This window comes from Camelina sativa, chromosome 1, assembly GCF_000633955.1.
Source record: "Camelina sativa cultivar DH55 chromosome 1, Cs, whole genome shotgun sequence".
Lineage (NCBI taxonomy): Eukaryota > Viridiplantae > Streptophyta > Magnoliopsida > Brassicales > Brassicaceae > Camelina > Camelina sativa.
Genome location: NC_025685.1, coordinates 10,784,951 through 10,805,472, shown reverse-complemented (window position 1 = coordinate 10,805,472; position 20,522 = coordinate 10,784,951). Strand labels below are relative to the sequence as shown.

The following is a 20,522-nucleotide window of genomic DNA, read 5'->3' as shown; positions in this document are numbered from 1 at the left end:
AGTGGGTTAAGATTCATTGTTATGACATTCTCCAAATGAACCAAAGAACTTTTGAGGTTTATGTAAGATGCTAACTATGCGACATGGATTACAAGAGTCTGAAAATGTCTACATTGAGGAATCTATTGCCATGTTTCTTGAGGTCGATGGTCAGGATAAAACTATCCGAGATATAGCTGCAAGATATCAACGGTCATTGGATACAGTGAAAAGGAAGGTTGATGATGTTTTGAGTGCTCTCATCAAGTTTGCAGCAGATACACTAAAGCCACAAGAAGGTGAATTTACAAGAGTAAACCCTGCTTTGAGGAATGATGATTGATGTTGGCCATTTTTTAAAGTTTTTGTTGGAGCACTCGATGGAACTCATATCCTGGTTCACCCTCCAAGTCGATCTGATGGAGCACTTGGTCCATATCGTGGTTTGCGATATCATCTTGGTCAATTTGCTAGAGGAGGACCACCAGTAAGTGCATGAGAGTTGTTCAACAGAAAGCATTTAGGTCTGCGATATGTGATTGAGAGGACATTTGGAGTATGGAAAACAAAATGGAGGATTTTGGATCGTAAGCATCCAAAATAAGGTCTCACTAATTAGATTAAACTCGTAACGACAACGATTACACTACACAACTTCATACGGGATAGAGCGATGGAAGCTTTGCGTGACAACATCACGAATGAATATGGTCAAGGTCGTTTACCTTATTAGAAATTTTTCTTATATTTTTATGATGTTTGTTTATTATTTTAATTAATGACTTCGTCTATCATTTTTGTTTATGACTTCATTTATTATTTTAATTGTAAAGACTTCGTCTATATTTTTTTATTATAATTTTTATATTACTTTTAGTCCAATGTTTTAATTTATTATATTTGTTTTAATTTAGCTCATAATTTATGACAAATATGTTGTTATAATTATAGATTTAACCAAAAGAATATTATTAGCTAAATTAAATAAACATTTCTTATGGTTGTAAATATATTTAAATTATGTTTTGTTGATTCAAAATATAATTATATAAATTTATAAAAATAAAATAAGAATTAAATGTAAAATTGCCGTAGCGTCTATATGAAACGAACAGGCCGTAGCGGTATATGTTATATAACTAGGTGAAAACGTGATTGATCATAGATAAATGTTGAGTTTACACAGCTTTTTAGCTTCTTCTTTATTTAGGACTTCGGAGTGATGTGTTTTAATTCTGTGGTAAACTGAACATTGATAGAAAATAAATAATTCTGTGTTATATTCGAATCATCTAATACGTACTCTTTAATTGGTTTCGTTGTAGTGGAACATATTTTGATCCTCCACTATAAACTTGACATACATTTCCACAACTTTTTTATATAATACTAGCACACAAAATAGGTGGAGATCAATCGAGATCCATATAGTTAGAGAAAAATAGACTAAATAGTTATATAAATACTCAAATAGTGGTGAGAAGTAAATAAAACCAAGGGGAAAAATATATAATTTTGAACGACCCAAAAGAATTGATAGTAACGTAGAAGAGTTCATAATAGCAAGCAAAACCCAAAAAAAGGATAATAATTAAGTTATAAAAAGAGACATATCACGAAATCGAGAAGAGCAACTCTAGATTGAGACACTGTTGGGGATCCCTTTTCCAGTAAGCCCACCTTCTCTTGTGTAATCCGTAGTATTCGGGTATAAGAGAGTGTACGGTATGTTAACCAGTCCGGTCCTGTTCTTAAATCTCTTGTTATTGTTTCTCTTTATAATGTTGTTCTCTATCAGCTCCAGTTCTTTCCCAAACCGTTTAAACGCCTCCAAAGCCTCATCATCAGCCGTCCAATTCAGTGATTCTCTCTGCCCTAAGTAGACCTCGTCCGTTGAATGCAGAGACAAGGTCTCTATGATTGAGATCCCAAGAAGAGTTTGTAGCTGCGGCGTTATCGTCTTCAAGAACGCTACGTCAGTGTCTTCTGCCAACTCAGTATACTCAACGGTTCCTGGCTCTGGCATAAATCGGCGACTGACCGTAGGCCGGTTAGGGAGAAATCCGGCGTAAGGATACTGTCCGAAATTGACAGCTGCATGAAGAGCAGAAGCGATCCAAATGATGATCGTGCAGGATTCGATGAGGTCGTCGCGGGTTTGCATCGATGGCCACCATGATTCGTGTTGTTTGTCACCATGGCCTATGGTTCGGAGCTCGGTCCACCAAGACTGGATCTCTGTATCGGTTTGGACGGTTTTGTCATTCTTGTAATAGAATGAGCAGTACTCTGTGACCCACCTTTTGATCGCTGACCAAATCTCTAAACCGTCAACAGCATAAGGGTAATCCTCGATCAAAAGCTTAACACCACTATCGCTATTTGGATCTTCCACGGCAACTCCTCTGCAGAAACAAAGCATTTTAAGGTTACGTGTCCCACAAAACTCTAGGTTTACTTGTGGCCCAAGAATTGTGTAGAAAAGACTTGATGTTTTACCTTTTGACAAGATCTTTGGGGAGAGCTTGATCGGTGAAAACCCAATTCTTGTAAATTGAAGAAGATAGTTCCATGGCGTATCGACCAGGAAAGACCGTTATCTCCAGAATCCCGTCTGAGTTTATGAGGACATGTCGCGCCAATGCATTGATGTTCATCGTGTCACGGAAATGAGGATGTAGCAGCTTATAGATCGGATGGACCACACTGAGTTGCCTATTCGACGCCATTATAAACGGTTCAATCACCGCATGCGTCTGCAACCTGCAAAAACCATAAACAAACCGGTTACTTCAAACCGAAAATCAAATCTTTTTAGCTAATCCACAATGTTGTCACCATTTATTTACCAATGGCTTATAAGCTGGTGATAACCAGAATCATTAACCGCCGCATAAGCCTTTGCAAGCTGCCAAATCGATCCCTCTACTCCTGTCTCTGCTGGTGTGAAAACTTTGCTCACGGATCCATGTGCTTCACCTTGGGCGTGTGGAAGACTAAGCTCTATTGCGAGAGGCTTCAGAGTTCCGTCTTCTTGAAGCAACAGAAGGGTTCGAGTCGCGTAGGTTTTAGTGTTTGTTGTGTTTATCCGCGCCAGGTAAGGCATTAATGCGTCATGGTGGTCCAATATGTATAGCTTATTCTGTTCCAAAGCCTATTTTTTATACAAACACAAAACCAAATAGAACCAATTGTAGTTAACTACAATGACTATAGAGCTGTTACTTGTCAAACAAGTACAAGTATATTATATATACTTACGTCTAGGACATTGAGGCCGTTCATGTTTGCTTCTATGTGCTCTTCGCGTATTGAGCTATCTTGATTTCCATACTTCGCAGAGTCCAGATTGCTCTTTGGTGGAAACTCCTGCATTTTTGTATATCCAAATTATTTAGTAATCAAGCAAGATCAATCGATGAATTTCAATTATTTCAAATTAAGAAGAAGTTAAATGATAACATACAAACCTGGAGACGACTAATCACCACTGGATTGAGACCAGCCAACATTTCCCTTGCAAACTCTTCATCAGTTCTCCAAGCAGACCTACTCTCTGTAACAAATATAGGATCATTGTATGTCAAAATGTATAAAAAGTTTAGGTCTAAATCGATTATCTAACTGTTTATACGTTACCTTTAAGGATGTCAGGCAATGGAAACTTCAAGAATCGTTCTCCATCATTACGAATGAGCTCTCTAAATATCTCCCATGGAATAATGTCACGAAGCTTAGAAATTGTGTGACCATCGGCAAGCTTAATACCATCGTCATAGAGGTGAAAAACATCTTCATAGGAGTCAAACTCGTTGATGGTCTTGTTGCAAACAGAGGCGATCTCAGGGACAAGCACTTGAGTCACCGCTTTGAGTGCGTAAACGAGGACATCAGAGAACTTCACATGGCTAAACCGCTCATCCCGTGGCACGTATATGTTAAGGTTGAGGAGAGCGAGCCTGCTCTCCGACTTAGGGTCTAATCAAACAATGCGTATATGTCAAGTAAACATATATATATATTAATTAAAAAGTTTGAGTTGACTAACCTGCTATATTTGGTTTACGGCCAGTTTTTCCACGACGGGGATAAGGAAGATCAGATGAACCACCGAGAACCGGACGGACTGAGTTAGGACCTTTCTCCGGAGCACCTAAGTCGTTGTAATAAGCGTAGTCGTAAACTCTGTCCCATTCTTTGAGTTCTCCTTCTTTCTGGTTACCTCTTAGATTCATTAGCTCTTCTTCTCTCAGTTCTTTTAGTAGCTCCGGCATATTACTTGGAAGATATGCCTTTTTTAAATGCAATTCAAAAAAACAAAAAAAAGTTTAGTAAATTGGTTGAATACTAAAGATAAAATCAAATTTAATATACTACCAAATCAAGGTTGTGTGGTAAGAATTAAAAAACGAGAAAAAAATGTAAATATCAATAACATAATAATATAGTTGTCGTTATCACGTTACAGAAAATTATTAGGAATAAAGGAAGAAGGTGATTTGTAAATCCGGTTTGATTATTTTGTACAATAATATGTTTTGTTGTTATACACACAAGTACACTGAATATTCCAAAACTCTAGCTAAAATAAATTTTTAACTATAAAGATATATAATGTCATATGGATTCAGATGTTTCCTATTACTTCACAGTACCCCCTTAAATAGTTAATTTGATCCCCTCTACTTATCAGATTAGATTCTCAAATATTAGTTAGAAAGGATGAGATGCGGTTCAAGAATATTATCAGTATTAGTTATAGAATATAATTATATAGAGTTCCAAGTCGAATGTAAAAAACCAAAAAGTTAGTACTTCTAGGTCAGTTTGTGTATTGTAATATTATGACTTGCCCACTTGTCCCAATTCGTTTTAGCGTGTTACCTTGTTAGAGAAGAAAACGCGGTCGGAACGGTATCGGTGACTCGGGTAGATCCAAGAATTGCATAGGAAATGTATCGGACCGCCTTCGCCTTCAGGGAAGCCGCGAAGGGTGAGAGACTTAAGGTAGAATTGGCTATGGTGGTGGTTCTTGATCACAAACGCAGCCGGTGGTCCCATTGACTCATCCCAATCAAACGTGACTCCAAACGTGGTTTCCTCAGCGGTTACTGACGTTTTTATTTTTGTTACCCAATTCTCCAGATGTGCTGCTTTCCCAAGTCTACCTCTCTTCTCATTGGCTGATACATAATAACCAAAATATTATTTTATTTTTAAGTAAAACACACAGAAACTTTGGTTTATAAGAACAATGAAACTACTATAATGACTACTAGTCTTAGTTTATTCTCAAATTCGAGTAATCCTCTGTTTTAAGAATCGAGCCAACTATTTTAATAAAAGATGGAAACTTTAGTGTCATCGAAAAAAATGAGAGGATAACTTTAAGAGGTGGAACTGAATGCAAAATGTAAACGGGTCGGGTAAAAGAAAGAATGAATACCCGGGTCGGGTTGGAGAGAGCTGATAAGGTGAAGAGAGACGCGACGACCAAGAAGTTCATGGATTCGATCAAGAAGAGAAGCCATGACGTCTTTGAAATCAAGAAGGTTCTTCTTCATCACAACCACTTCTCCTTCTATCTTCATCGTCTTTCTTAGAGTGAGGTTGAAGAAAAGGTGAAAAGAGAGAGCGAGAGTAGAGAGATTCTAAGCTTGGGGTATGGTATGAAGATAATAGAGAGAGATGTGTGAGGATTATAAGAATGTTCTTCTTTTTCGCATATTACACAAATATGATGTTAATGTGATACTCTATTTATATTGACTCTAGACTGAACACCAAAGGGTTTTAGTTTTTACATTCTTTTCCTACAATAAATTATTTATCCAATTCCCGTAAAAGCATTTCTTCAAAACTACACCAAGTACTATGTATTGACATAAATATTCACCTTGTTCATTATAAAAAAGATAAAGAGTTGAATTCTGAGAATATAGATTATAATATTTATTATCTACTAGTATAATTAATAACAACAGATGTTAAAAAAAATAGTAACAAATAGTGTTGTTTTTTTTAACCAAAAAAAAAGTGTTGTTTTGACATTTTTTTTTAAAAATTTTGTGTCTTTGCTATGCAGGTTTTTAAATTTAATATCAATTTACCTATATTATCTAACCTGTAAATTAAAAAGAGAAAGTTATTTAGTTGTGTGTAAAAAAAAAATGACATTCTTTATGAATGGAAGGAAATACTTTTTTTTTTTTTTTGGAAAGTTGAATGTAGTCTTCTCATTAAGACACCGAGTTTTACGAGACAAATCAATTATAAATTTTATGCATAATTAAAGTTTGTTTTGAATCAGCCTATACATGCATGAATATATACGTTTCATATCTTAGTTTTAGCCTTTAGGATTTATATTAATGAGACTATCTAGGTTCATTTACTAGTTTTAGTCAAATGTCTTTTTCAATTATAATAAATGATCAAAACCGATTAATAGAATTAAGATTATAAATTTATTTGGGAGTAATGTAATTTTTTTGTTTCAATATATTAATATTTGGTCTGTTTGCATGTTTTTCCCCCTTAATTCAAATTTAATAAAAACAATATACAAATATATACTGCAATAATCTCATGAATAAACCAGTCGTATATATCGTACACACTACATAGCTAATGGTCTGAGAATCGATTATGTCTATGTAAAAATGTTACAACTTAGAACATACATCATCTGGATTAACATGATCCGTACGGTGCAGGTGCTGCAAATTAAATATCTTTAGCTATTTCCTCTCTGAAGTACGTACAGTCATTACTATCTTTGCATATTGCATGCCTTTTTCCTAAGTCAAGGTCATAAAAGTACTTATCTTCTTCACATAGACTCCATAAAACGATGTGGATCTAGTCTTCTATACCTACTCCATAAAACGATGTGGTTCAAGTCTTCTATACCTACTTCATAAAACGATGTGGGGTTATATGTAAAACATATAAACTTTATCTTATTATCAACAACATACATATTGATGTGGGTTTGTGTCAGTCGTGTCTTCGCACAGAAGATGTCGTCACGTGTCTTTATCTCAACGTTCTAGATTATAAATTGAACTGATAGTATATAACATCATTGATGATTGGATCTGTTACGAATACTCTTTTTCTAGACTGTTAGCTCTTAGCAGTTTTGTAATTACCGTGATATTAATCAATAAATAAGCTTATGAACAATCTTATAATGTACATTTTATGGGTTAGGGGATTGACGTTGATTCTGACGAAGGATCGTTAACTTTGTGGAGATCAAATTCTGCTCCCAAGAATCATTAACTTCATGTAGAATTTTTCTCAACTTGCATAGCCAAAAAAAAAATTCAAAACCTGAAAAATGTGCATGTGCACGTTTGTTAGGAATTCGAAGTCAGTTGTTAGAATTAAGACAGCGTGGTTGTTACGTTGAAACAGTTGATAGAACATTTTTAAATATAAACTTTATCTTATTTTACGATGTTCGCTCTGAAGTTTAAATGTACTACTCTCAATCAATATATAACTGAATATATGCTTCCATTTTTACGACAATGAAATTTAGATTTCGTTCAATGTACATTTTGCGTGGAAGCTCTCGTATGCATTTTTTTTTTTTTGAACCTATTAATTGGGAAGACATGGTTCAATTTGCTTTTGCAGGTACATATTACTGTATAAATCGAATAGAAAATGTTTAACCCCGTATAACATACATACTCACCTACTCGATTGTATTGGCACCCTTTGTGTTTAGCATATAGCCTTTGAACTTATGGAGTAAATTATTTTACTAATGAACTTGCTTAAAAATACTACAGAGATAGTCAAAGATTTTGCATATTACCTTAATTAATGATCGACGGACCAACATTTATATATGTAGCTTTTGAACATACAAAGTCAATTAATTAACTAAAGATAAAATTAACCCATTTAATTCTTATAAGAGAACCTCTATTGGATTACTCCTCGAAGTTGTCAAAGTTTTTATGCCTATTATAAGAGATCCTCTATTAGATTATGTAATTTTATACTTATATAAGAATCATCTAATATGTATAAGAGAACCTCTATTGGATTATGTAATTTTATACTTATATACGAATCTTTTTTTTTGAACAATCAGCTACTTTCATTAAACACGGGTGGGTTCATTATAAATCAGAAGTACCCTTTTAGCCAAAGCATCGACGATACGATTTCCGTCTCTTTGGATGTAATTTTATACTTATATACGAATCATCTAATATGTACTTTTATATACTACTAGCACACAAAATCTGTGGAGATCGAGATCTATATTGTTAGAGAGAAATAGACTAAAATAGTTATATAAACACTTAAAGTCTTAAACAGTGGTGGGAAGTAAATAAAACCCAAGGGGAAAAATATATTCACTTTGAGCGACAATGTGAATCATATGAATAGTGGATAGTAACGTAGAAGAGTTTATAATATCTAGCAAAACCCAAAAGAAAAGAAAATATTAAGTTAAAATAAATAATCACATAATCAAGAAAAGAAACTCTAGATTGAGACACTGTTAGGGATCCCTTTCCCAGTAAGCCCTCCTTCTCTCGTGTAATCCGTAGTATTTGGGTATAACAGAGTGTATGGTATGTTAACCGGTCCGGTCCTATTCTTGAATCTCTTGTCATTGTTTCTTTTTATAATATTGTTCTCTATCAGCTCCAGTTCTTTCCCAAACCGTTTAAACGCCTCCAAAGCCTCATCATCAGCTGTCCAGTTCGGTGACTCTCTTTGCCCTAAGTAAATCTCGTCCGTTGAGTGCATTGACAAGGTCTCTATGATGGAGATCCCAAGAAGAGTCTGTAACTGCGGCGTGATCGTCTTCAAGAACGCTACGTCAGTGTCTTCTGCCAGCTCAGTGTACTCAACGGTGCCTGGCTCTGGCATAAATCGGCGGCTGACTGTAGGTCGGTTTGGGAGAAACCCGGCGTAAGGATACTGTCCAAAATTGACTGCTGCGTGAAGAGCAGAGGCGATCCAAATGATGATCGTGCAGGACTCGATGAGGTCATCGCGGGTTTGCATCGATGGCCACCATGATTCGTGTTGTTTGTCCCCGTGGCCTTTGGTTCGGAGCTCGGTCCACCATGACTGGATCTCTATATCGGTTTGGACGGTTTTGTCATTCTTGTAATAGAATGAGCAGTACTCAGTGACCCACGTTTTGATCGCTGACCAAATCTCTAAACCGTCGACCGCATAAGGGTAATCCTCGATCAAAAGCTTAACACCATTGTCGCTGCTTGGATCTTCCACGGCAAGCCCTCTGCAGAAACAGGGCATGTTAAGATTATGTGTCCCACAAGACTCTAGGTTTACTTATGACTCAAGAATCATGTAGCAGGAGACTAGATGCTTCTTACCTTTTGAGGAGATCTTTAGGGAGAGCTTGATCGGTGAAAACCCAATTCTTGTAAATTGAAGAAGATAGTTCCATGGCGTATCGGCCCGGGAAGACCGTTCTCTCCAGAACTCCGTCTGAATTTATAAGGACATGTCGCGCCAATGCATTGATGTTCATTGTGTCACGAAAATGAGGATGTAGCAGCTTATAGATCGGATGGACCACACTAAGTTGCCTATTCGACGCTATTATAAACGGTTCAATCACTGCATGCGTCTGCAACCTGCAAAAACCAGAAATAAACCGGTTACTTAAAATTGAAATCAAATCTTGGTCATTTTCTAGTTAGTTCACAATGTTGTCACCATTTATTTACCAATGGCTTATGAGCTGGTGATAACCGGAATCATTAACCGCCGCATAAGCCTTAGCAAGCTGCCAAACCGATCCCTCTATTCCTGTCTCTGCTGGTGTAAAAACTTTGCTCACGGATCCATGTGATTCGCCTTGTGCGTGTGGAAGACTCAACTCTATTGCGAGAGGCTTCAGAGTTCCATCTTCCTGAAGCAACAGAAGGGTTCGAGTCGCGTAGGTTTTAGTGTTTGTTGAGTTTATCCGCGTCAGGTAAGGCATTAATGCGTCATGGTGATCCAATATGTATAGCTTATTATGTTCCAAAGCCTTTTTTTTTTACAATACAAAAAAAAAAAAACCAATTGCAGTTAGCTACAAATGGCTATAAATCTGTTACTTGCCAAACAAGAAAACTATATTATACTTACTTCTTGGACACTGAGGCCGTTCATATATGATTCTATGTGCTCTTCTCGTATGGAACTATTTTGATTTCCATACTTTGTAGAGTCCAAATTGCTCTTTGGTGGAAACTCCTACAGTTTTGTATATTCAAATTATCTAGTAATCAAGCGAGATCCCCCGATATTTTTCAATTATTCCAAAGAAGAAGTTGAATGATAAGATAAGATTTAAACCTGCAGACGACTAATCACCACTGGATTGAGACCAGCCAGCATTTCCCTGGCAAACTCTTCGTCGGTTCTCCAAGCTGATCTACTCTCTGTAACAATATAAAAAATCATATATATCAAAAACTATAAAATATATAACTGTTTATATGTTACCTTTGAGGATGTCAGGCAAGGGAAACTTCAAGAACCGTTCTCCATCATTACGGACGAGCTCTCTAAACATCTCCCATGGAATAATTTCACGGAGCTTAGAAATGGTGTGACCATTGGCGAGCTTAATACTACCGTCATAGAGGTGAAAAACATTTTCAAAGGAGTCAAACTCGTTGATGGTCTTGTCGCAAACTGAGGAGATCTCTGGGACGAGCACTTGAGTCACCGCTTTGAGTGCGTAAGCGAGGAAGTCAGAAAACTTCACATGGCTAAACCGCTCGTCTCGTGGCACGTATATGTTGAGGTTTAGAAATGCTAGCCTGCTCTCGGACTTAGGGTCTGATCAAAACATTGATGTCCAAGTCAAGTAACCATTGAGTTTTGCAATGTATATATGATTTCAAAAGTTTGAGTTGACTAACCGGCTTTATTGGGTTTGCGGCCGGTTTTTCCACGGCGAGGATAAGGCAGCTCAGGTGAACCACCGAGAACTAGACGGACTGAGTGAGGACCTTTCTCCGGAGCACCTAAGTCGTTGTAACAAGCGTAGTCGTAAACTCTGTCCCATTCTTTGAGTTCTCCTCCTTTTTCATTACCTCTTAAATTCATTAGCTCTTCTTCTCTTAACTCTTTCACTAGCTCTGGTGTTTTACTTGGAAGATATGCCTTTTTATTAATTTAAATAGAAACATATATGTATTAAAAAATTTGTAAACTTATCACCTCACCGTACTATTTACATGAATCCACCGGTTTAAATTAGGTTAAATATTAAAGATAAAATTGAATTTAAATCTCCAACCCCTATATTCCTTTTTGACTGTTGACACTATAGTAGAGCCAGACAGCCAGTCCCACCCTACTTTATTGTGTAACCAACAATAAACCAAATCAAGGTTGAGTAATAAGAATAAAAATCAAGAAAAATATATCAATATAAATCACTTAAAAATAGTTATCGTTATCACGTTATATATATAAAAAAAAAGATTCTATAATATATAGAAATAGATTTGGAATAAAGGCATAGAAGGTGACTTGTAAAGATAGATAGACCCGTAAAGGTCCGGTTTCATTCTTTGGTACAATACTAAGTTGTACACACGTACACGAATATTCCAAGACTCTCTTCTATTCAATCAAAATAAATTATTAACACTAAAAGTAATGTCATATGGATTAGTATGTTTCCTACTAACATACCACTAACCAGTACCCCCTTAAGAATATTTATCACATGGAAAATCTTAGCAATCTAGGATTAGTTATAGAATATAATATAGAAATCCAAGTCGAATATAAAAACTAGTACTTTCAGGTCAATTAGTGTATTATATTATTACCAAACCCCACTTGTCCCCAATTAGCGTCTTACCTTGTTAGAGAAGAAAAAGCGGTCAGAACGGTATCGATGATTCGGGTAGATCCAAGAATTGCATATGAAATGTATCGGACCGCCTTCGCCTTCAGGGAAGCCGCGGAGGGTGAGGGACTTAAGGTAGAATTGGCTATGGTGGTGGTTCTTGATCACAAACGCAGCTGGTGGTCCCATTGACTCGTCCCAATCAAACGTCACTCCAAACGCGGTTTCCTCAGCGGTTACTGACGTTTTTATTTTTGTTACCCATTTCTCCAGATGTGCTGCTTTTCCAAGTCTTCCTCTCTTCTCATTGGCTGATACGTAATACCCAAAATATTATTTTATTTAAAGTAAAACACAGAAACTTAGGTTGGAATGTTGGATAAACTAAATAAATAAATAAAAAATAAAAAACATCATGGTTTATAACAACAATGAAACCACTAATCTTAGTTTCTTCTCAAAATCGATTCTTTGAACAATTAACCAAATAAGAACAAGATTGATGTAAGAAAAAAAACAGAGTAATCCTCTGTTTCATGAATCGAGCTAATAAAAGATGGAAACTTTAGTGATGAAATGGGAAAAAAGAGGATAACTTTTTAAGATGTGGATCTGAATGCAAAACGTAAACGGGTCGGGTTAAAGAAAGAATGGATACCCGGGTCGGGTTGGAGAGAGCTGATGAGGTGGAGAGAGACGCGACGACCAAGAAGCTCATGGACTCGATCAAGAAGAGAAGCCATGACGTCTTTGAAATCAAGAAGGTTCTTCTTCATCACAACCACTTCTCCTTCTATCTTCATCGTCTTAGTCTTCGTCTTCTTGACATCTTGCTCCATCGTCTTTGTCTTCTTCTTCGTCTTGGGTTTGACGCATAAGATCTCTGCGATGTCGGTGTGGATCATGGCTATATATATTGCAGAATTTTCTCAGAGTGAGGTTGAAGAAAAGGTGAGGAGAGAGATTCTAAGCTTGGGGTATGGTATAATGAAGCTAGAGAGAGATGTGTGAGGTTTATAAAGAATGTTCTTCTTTTTCGCATATTACACAAATCTGATGTTAATGTGATACTCTATTTATATTGAATCTTAAGAGGGTTTTAGATTTTTTCTACAATAAATTATTAATCCACTTTTAGTAAATCTTTTCCTTAAAATTACACTAAGAAAAAGAAAATGAGTTGTATCTGAAAATATATATTTTAATGTTATTTATTGTCTACTAGTGTAATTACTAACAACAGCTGTTAAAAAAAAAAAGAATTAGTAACAAAATATTTTACACACAACTAAATAATGTTTATTTTGTTTTCTATGCAGTTTTTTAAAAATTAAATTCAATTTTACCTATATTATTTCAGCTTGTTAATTAGAAAAAATATTAAGACTTTTGTTTGTAAATCAGAAGGATAACAATTTTTATAAAAAAAACAGTCTTAACTTTTTTTGTAAAGTTGAATGTAGTCTTCTAATTAAGAAGACGTGGAGTTTTACAAGACAAAGAATTTTAAACATAACTAAAATTTGTTTTGAATCAGCCTATACATGAATTATGAATATACATTTCATATATTAGTTTTAGTCTTTAGGATATATTAATGAGACTATCTAGGTTCTTTTATCTAGTTTAGGTCATGTGTATTATAGTAAATGATCAAAAACGAGTAATTTATAAATAAACTAAATTTAGTATGTAATTTTTTGTTTCAGTATATTAATATTTGGTCCGCAACAATTTTATGAATAAAGCAGTCTTATATATAGTACATAGCTAATGGTTTAAGAATGTTACAACTTAGAACATACATCATTTGGAACAATCGTATGATGATCCGTACGGTGCAAATTAAATATCTTTAGCAATTTCTTCTCTCAAGTACAGCCATTACTATCTTTAAAAATTGAATGCTTTTTTCGTAAGTTAAGATCTTACAAGTTATCTTCTTCACATTGACTCCTAGTTGTAGTCTTCTATACCTACTTCATATAACGATCTAAGGACGTGATTACATGTAAAACATATAAAGGTTAATAACTTATTATCAACAAGATAAATTTGATCAGATTATGAGTTCAATTAGTTATACGATCAAGATACTAATTCAAACTGCTAAACTCCATAATTTGATTTTTTTGTTGGGTCAAAATTGTATGTTATAAGCTAAGGAAAAAATTATTTCATATTTCATTAATAAACTTTTCTGTTTTTCATATCTTATATATTGGCAATAGGTACAATTCGGTACAAATATATAGGTTATGAAATTGACACATGAATAGTTTTTGACCATCCTACTTGTAGCCAGCCATCATGAATCAGCTAGGAGCTGCATTTTCTATTTTAGTATCATCTAGATGTATTTATGCAATATTAAATATACGTACGTATACTTATATATTAGTTTATGCTAATTTAAAAGTACGTATAGTCGTCTAGAGTATAAACTATATTTCCATTTTTGTTTCTTTTGCTTTTACGTTTACGTTTGTTTGGTTTGTCCTCCATTCTCTGAAGATCGAATAAGAAACAGAAACCTTATGTAACAAAATATACTATCTCCTTTGTCAATCACTTTCGTATCCAAGTCGTGGAAGTAAAACCAAAAGCAACTGCCTAAAAATTGTTGGATAGCTTCTTATATCAAAGGATATTATCGTCAAAGAGAAAACAATGACTGAAGACTCCTTTTTCTTACATTTTCTATATAACTACATAAAACTATATACTGAAATTTGTTTCAAATTGTATATTACAGTATCAATTTTCCTTGTTTTCATCCATAACTTAAGCTTCTTCCATCTCCATAATACTTTCAAAACCCAAGAAAAACTTACATGGACAAAGACCTTTATCAGAATATAAATAAGGCCAACTTATCCCAAAATTTGCCAAAATGTTGACGTTACGTGGAGATGTACTTAATATTTAAGGACAATACTATGAAAATTCAATCACGTAAAAACAGTCCCACAATGAAATACGGATCGGAGTACTATTGTATTATAAACAACCTTTCTAGTTAATTCTTTATTACAAATATCAATCTTGATAGTCAATTGACAGTTCTGAACAAGTCTAGATAGGCAATTTTTAAAAAATTAAGAAATATACAATTTCATTGTGTTAGCCAATGGTGCAAGAGTAAATAAGCTAAGAATAAACAGATCCTTAATTTTTACCTAGTATTCAACAACCCTTAATAAATTCATTTGAATACTATCATAAAAGACATCATCATTTAACGGATTTAACCACTGTTAGTGGAATACATTGAACAAAATTGCCCATTGATATACTCAAATACCATTACACAAACATCATCAATATAATTAGCACACAATACATTGAACAAGATTGCCAACTAAAATACTCAAATACTCACAAATATCATTACCATTGGTTATTACAATACATTGAACCAAATTGCCCATTGAAATACTCAAATACCACAACACAAACATCATTAAATATAATTACCGCTTTCACTAAATTAAGTTTACTCTCCCTGTTTTTTAGGATATGTTTTAGTTAAAAACGTATAAACAAAAGTATCTAACTTTTATACTATAAAAGAACTCATTTAATAGAAATTCAACCAATTTATAATGTGTGTCGAAACTTCAAATATGAAAACTTATAAAAAAATGAAATACGAAAAAACCGCTAAAAACATTTTATAATTAGAGAACAGGGAATACAGAACAAGTTTGAAAACTAAAATTCGAATACATAGATCCAACAAGCGATTATTGAATATATATAAAGTTAATAATTAGATAGAAGGACAACGAAATATATGATTAAAAAAGAGTAGTAAAGCTAGAGATTAGGTGCTTAACCACCATTCCGAAACATGTTTTGTTAGTTTCTCTTCTTTCTAATTGGAGGAGATACTCTTCTTTAACTTGTTAACCGTGTTAGGAATCAACACACGCTTTATTGCATTAAATTAAAACGAAAAATCTTTCTTTCTTTTTCTTTTAGCTGCCCACGAAAGAAATGAATATTCAAGCGAAATGTGAATCACATGTGTTGATACATGATATAGGGACTGGTGGGTTTGAGTTAATTAAGTAGTTGTTTTGCATGATGACTTCTTTCTCGAAATTATAACTATTCTTTAACTAGAATTTGAGCGGGCTTTGAGATTAACCATTAATGTGTGGAGCCGTGCATTTCTCTCCCTCCGCAAACAATAGATGACCGCAGATGAGCTTGCAAATTGACTTGAGGTTCCCATTACGGAATGAATAACGAACCCAAATTACAATATCATCAAACAAAGGAGGTGACAAATCTTCTTACATAGTTTACTTGGAAAGTTCAATCCTCAATTCCTCAAACGAACGCTTGTAGTCAGCCTATATCACGAATATGAAGCCAAATTATGAAGCGTGCTTAGGTATCCTCTCTGGATACCAAACTGAACTGTGTCAAGCTAGGAAAGTGGAGGAGGATGAAGTGAATAACATGATGATTAATGAGTTGATTTCTTTTCGGTTATTCTTGAGTCCTTGACCCATGTGTTATGACTCACTAATGCACTGTCCAATGAGCCAACCCATGTTGGTAGTAGTACGTACGTAGTAGGTGAGGCACATAGGCAAATTAATAGGATCACCTTTTAGACTCAGGCATAGGCAAATTAATAGGATCACCTTTTAGACTCAGGCATAGGCAAATTAATAGGATCACCTTTTAGACTCAGGCGAGCACTTTATATAGGTGAAGGCTTTGTTAGCTAGAGGCTCTAATTAAAGGGTTACATTAATACATCATCTCCATTATAAATCCGGTAAAACAATTTGTCGTAGTAGAGAAAAACTCTAAAACTGCAATTACTAAAGCAGTTGTAATTATTGTATATACCTTGGAGATAGGGGAATGCATGTGGTGGGACAATGGTCTTGCCCTCCTTACACATGGCTTATTTTCACCTAAAAGGCTAAAACAAAAATTTGTCTTTTCTTAGAGTGAAAACAATTTAGAAAAAGTAAAAGGTTAAAAAGGAGTTTTGCCATTATTTTCTCTTTTAATTTTACAACCCAAAATATATAGCAGGTGTAAGAATAAAAGAATCTACATTGTTAATCAAGCACCAAGCAACTAAATTCCACAGAACTTGGTTATCTAAAAAAAAGAAGTGGTTTCGTAAGTAGTGGCAAAAAAACAATAATATTATATTTGCCTTGTTAAAGGACCTGTCACTAGCATGGAATGAGATATATATTTAAATTACAAATAAATATTTTCTTAAAATATATATATAAGGATGTATTTGATTGGAGATATTATTTAGAGAAAAAAAAACCATAAGAAAATTAAAAATTTAGGTATATTCGGTATACTGTAAGTGGGCCAGGAACAACGAGACATATAATAGTCTGAGCCCACAAAGTTTAATTAGTGGACCGCTGACTCTTTTGGAGTTTGTCAAGTGGGCCCCATTCCAATTTTCAGAGATTTCGAAATTGAACCCCATACGTTTTAATTATTGCCTTAAGGGACCCTCACTTTTGATATTGTAGTCCTTCTCTTAGACTCCATAATAAACTTAAAAATGTACCCAAAAAAAAGTTGTAAAAGTATCGATCTTTTCATTGAAGAGCATATAATCCAAATTTTTGAGATGGTTTTTAAAAAGTAAAATTATATTGAGGTTTAGCTTCATTGTATATAGACTTTATAGACACATTCCTACATAGTGACTGTGAAGAAGACACTCCAAATGGTATTGCCTTAATTTTAGCACCATGTCCTCAAAACTTTCAAATGTTTCATTACGAGTGGTAGATTTTTTCCATCCACCGGTAACTTATTTGTTTACAAAGAAACGGACAAAAAGATTTGCACATAGAAAAAAAAAAATGATGTGGTGAAGGTTATTAACATATAGAAAAGGGAAAAAAGTCAAAAACAGAAATAGAAAGAAAAGGTTTAAAGTGAAATAAAAGAGAGCTAATTTGGCAAAGCTTGTAAGTTTGCACGCGTGTGCCTTTAACCATATCTCCATTATCAGCAACTCTGTCACTACAAATTTGTTTTTACTGCTGCATCTGATACAACTAGTATAACAAATTCATAAAATACTGTTTCATGCTAAACATTAAACAACCCAAACTACACAGGTTTAAGTTTTTTTTTTACTGCTCGCTGGCTTGCTTCTCCCACATTTTATTTTTTGGTTACCTGAAAGCACTAAACACAAAACTCAAACCTCCCCGAGAAGAATGAATAAAATTTTTCTTAAATTAGAACTTCGTGGCTTTTTTTGTTCTTTTTTTTGGAAATGAAACCGTAGGTTCCTGTCAGAATAATATAAACACTAATTGTACACAATGCTTTTAAAAAGCACCACCAACTCCAAAAAATTGTCATCCCTTGTGGGTGTTCTGTTCCGTCTACATTTCTCCGACTCCAAAGTCCTTTTCTTTCTTCTCGCCAGCGCAAGCTAAATAACCGGAACTTCCCAACCCCCATTCAGAGTCTTTCAAGTTAGCAAATGGGTTTTAAACGTGTTTCACTCACCCGCTTGTTGCTTCTGATTCACGGGTTTCACCTGAACCGCAGAGGGAACCGCGTGCACATCTGGGAACCCTGGAGGCGTCTTCCCCATACCACTTCCTCCTTTCAAGTTATTGGCAGCAGCTGCGGCCGCGATGGCTTTCGCTGGATCTGAAGTTGCGGTAACGGCTCCTGTGACTGGAAGACATGTGGCTGCACCAGCAGGTTCTGAACCTGACTGTTGCTGATGTCTTTGAATGTAATACCCACCAGAAGGAGATATAGTGATCTGTTGCTGTTGATGTTGATGTTGAGCTTGCATATAAGGGTTAGAGAAGAAAAGCTGTGCTTGCTGCTGCAACCCATGCTTTGGCAACTGCTGCTGCTGCTGTTGTTGTTGCAACTTGGATCCAGAGCTCGTGGTTGGGTTTCCGAGAACAGAAGGACCGTTATTCCTCCCACCAGTAGATGACGCCACTGCTGCAGACTGTAAGTTCTTAGACTGCTGAGATGATGAATGAGTAGTAGATGAAGCTTGTCCACCTTTATTCGCCCCCGAGGAAGCGGAAGCAGTTGTTCTTGGGCTTCCACTGGCGTTTTTGGAGACAGAAGACGTTGAAGGCGACCCAACTATCATTGGTGGAGACGGAGCCTGGTGGTTTGTACCTCCTTGCACCTGCTGCATTGGTGAACCAGAACCCATTGGTTTTGAGTTTGCTGCAAAAGATATCTGCGATTGCTGGGGACGGCTTTGCTGTTTATGCGAGACGTTTCTAAGGGACGATGCAGCAGCAACTGATGATGATGGTGACAGAATCGAAGGAGACTGAGCTTGGGCAGTATTTGATGTCCTGGGTGAATTGTTTTTCCACTGAGAAGACTGCACCTGATTGTTGCTCGACTGGACAAGGTTCTGGGGGAACCCTGAATTAGCATTTGCAAACTTGGTGGTTCCCGCAGGTGACGTGGTGATATTGTGATCAGGTAAACCACTCCCATTACTTGCCACGGGCCCTTTGGTTCTGGCAGCAGAAGCAGCGACTGAAGTTGCATAGCGCTGTTGCTTCTGGAGATACATGGTATAAGGTTGCTGCGATTGACTCCGTTGCATATGCTGCTGCTGTTGCTGTTGTTGTTGTTGTAGTTGTTGCTGGTGATGATGATGAGATGTGGTCATAGAACCCGAACTCTGTGGCAGAGCAGAACCAAGGTTGAGCAAACGGGATGAGCTATCTACAATGCTACCACTCGTGACAGCAGAAACAGATGCATCAGCTAAATCGTGTTTGTTAGAGAAAGCAATCGACTGCCCCCCATTCCCACCACTTATTTTCCCTGTTGTTCCTCCTGTCTTCCTTTGTTCCTCTGTGGTATTAGCAGCAGGACCAACAGACCCAGATTTTCCATCTTCTAGAGAAGCACTGTAGTTTATTTTCTGTTGAGCTGCTTGAGCAACTGCCATCATCTGATAACCTTGCCTCGCTGCTTCTGGCATGTTGTGGAACATAGGGTGATTCTGAGCAATTGAAGACATGTTCAGGGTNATAGAACCCGAACTCTGTGGCAGAGCAGAACCAAGGTTGAGCAAACGGGATGAGCTATCTACAATGCTACCACTCGTGACAGCAGAAACAGATGCATCAGCTAAATCGTGTTTGTTAGAGAAAGCAATCGACTGCCCACCATTCCCACCACTTATTTTCCCTGTTGTTCCTCCTGTCTTCCTTTGTTCCTCTGTGGTATTAGCAGCAGGACCAACAGACCCAGATTTTCCATCTTCTAGAGAAGCACTGTAGTTTATTTTCTGTTGAGCTGCTTGAGCAACTGCCATCATCTGATAACCTTGCCTCGCTGCTTCTGGCATGTTGTGGAACATAGGGTGATTCTGAGCAACTGAAGACATGTTCAGGGTAGGAGCAGTGTTAGCCCCATTGAATGTCGCAAAGGTCATAGCATAACCCTGTGACTGGAAGGATTCTGCACCAGCTTTTGAAACCTGCTGCTGTGCTTTCTTTTCACCATGGCTGCTAGACGATCCAACCACTCCACCACCAGGTGCTGCTGAACTCATCAAAGCCAAGTTGGTTGGTTGCATTGCCATACCATAGTTCTGGCCACAAGCAACATTGGAACGCGAACCCCGGCTATCAGCAGTTGATGGGCTATCTTCCCC

General features: G+C 36.1%; 2 protein-coding genes across 3 annotated transcripts in view; both read right to left on the bottom strand.

Moving 5' to 3' along the window:
• On the bottom strand, positions 1,616–12,921 carry LOC104787405 (linoleate 9S-lipoxygenase 5, chloroplastic). 2 transcript variants are annotated; one of them, XM_010512992.1, is made up of 10 exons: positions 12,628–12,921; positions 5,426–5,549; positions 4,864–5,162; positions 4,028–4,271; positions 3,619–3,957; positions 3,450–3,535; positions 3,241–3,348; positions 2,829–3,133; positions 2,479–2,742; positions 1,616–2,384 (listed from the first exon to the last, which is right to left on the bottom strand). In XM_010512992.1, exons 1-10 carry the CDS (start codon positions 12,748–12,750, stop codon positions 1,616–1,618), a joined length of 2,661 nt encoding a protein of 886 aa, XP_010511294.1. In that variant the 5' UTR covers positions 12,751–12,921. The 2 variants fall into 2 exon arrangements, with proteins under 2 accessions (XP_010511294.1, XP_010511287.1); XM_010512985.2 differs by lacking the exons at positions 1,616–2,384; positions 2,479–2,742; positions 2,829–3,133; ... (4 more) ...; positions 4,864–5,162; positions 5,426–5,549 and adding exons at positions 8,333–9,262; positions 9,360–9,623; positions 9,717–10,021; ... (3 more) ...; positions 10,905–11,148; positions 11,858–12,156 and having other exon boundaries at positions 12,504–12,898.
• The window catches only part of LOC104706486 (protein TIME FOR COFFEE-like), a 15,325-nt gene continuing 12,875 nt past the window's right edge, over positions 18,073–20,522 (bottom strand). Inside the window, exons 16-17 of the mRNA XM_019227728.1 lie at positions 20,253–20,515; positions 18,073–19,883 (exon numbers count right to left, since the gene is read on the bottom strand). Coding sequence (XP_019083273.1) covers positions 18,366–19,883; positions 20,253–20,515 — 1,781 coding nt within the window. The 3' untranslated portion in view covers positions 18,073–18,365. The remainder of the gene's footprint in view (positions 19,884–20,252; positions 20,516–20,522) is intronic.

Coding starts and splice junctions, on each gene's coding strand:
- LOC104787405 (XM_010512992.1), bottom strand. CDS start 12,750: ATGATCCACACCGACATCGCAGAGATCTTATGCGTCAAACCCAAGACG. Junction 3,349..3,449: donor TGGTGATTAGTCGTCTCCAG/GTTTGTATGTTA, acceptor ACAAAAATGCAG/GAGTTTCCACCAAAGAGCAA. Junction 2,385..2,478: donor CCCAAAGATCTTGTCAAAAG/GTAAAACATCAA, acceptor TTGTTTCTGCAG/AGGAGTTGCCGTGGAAGATC.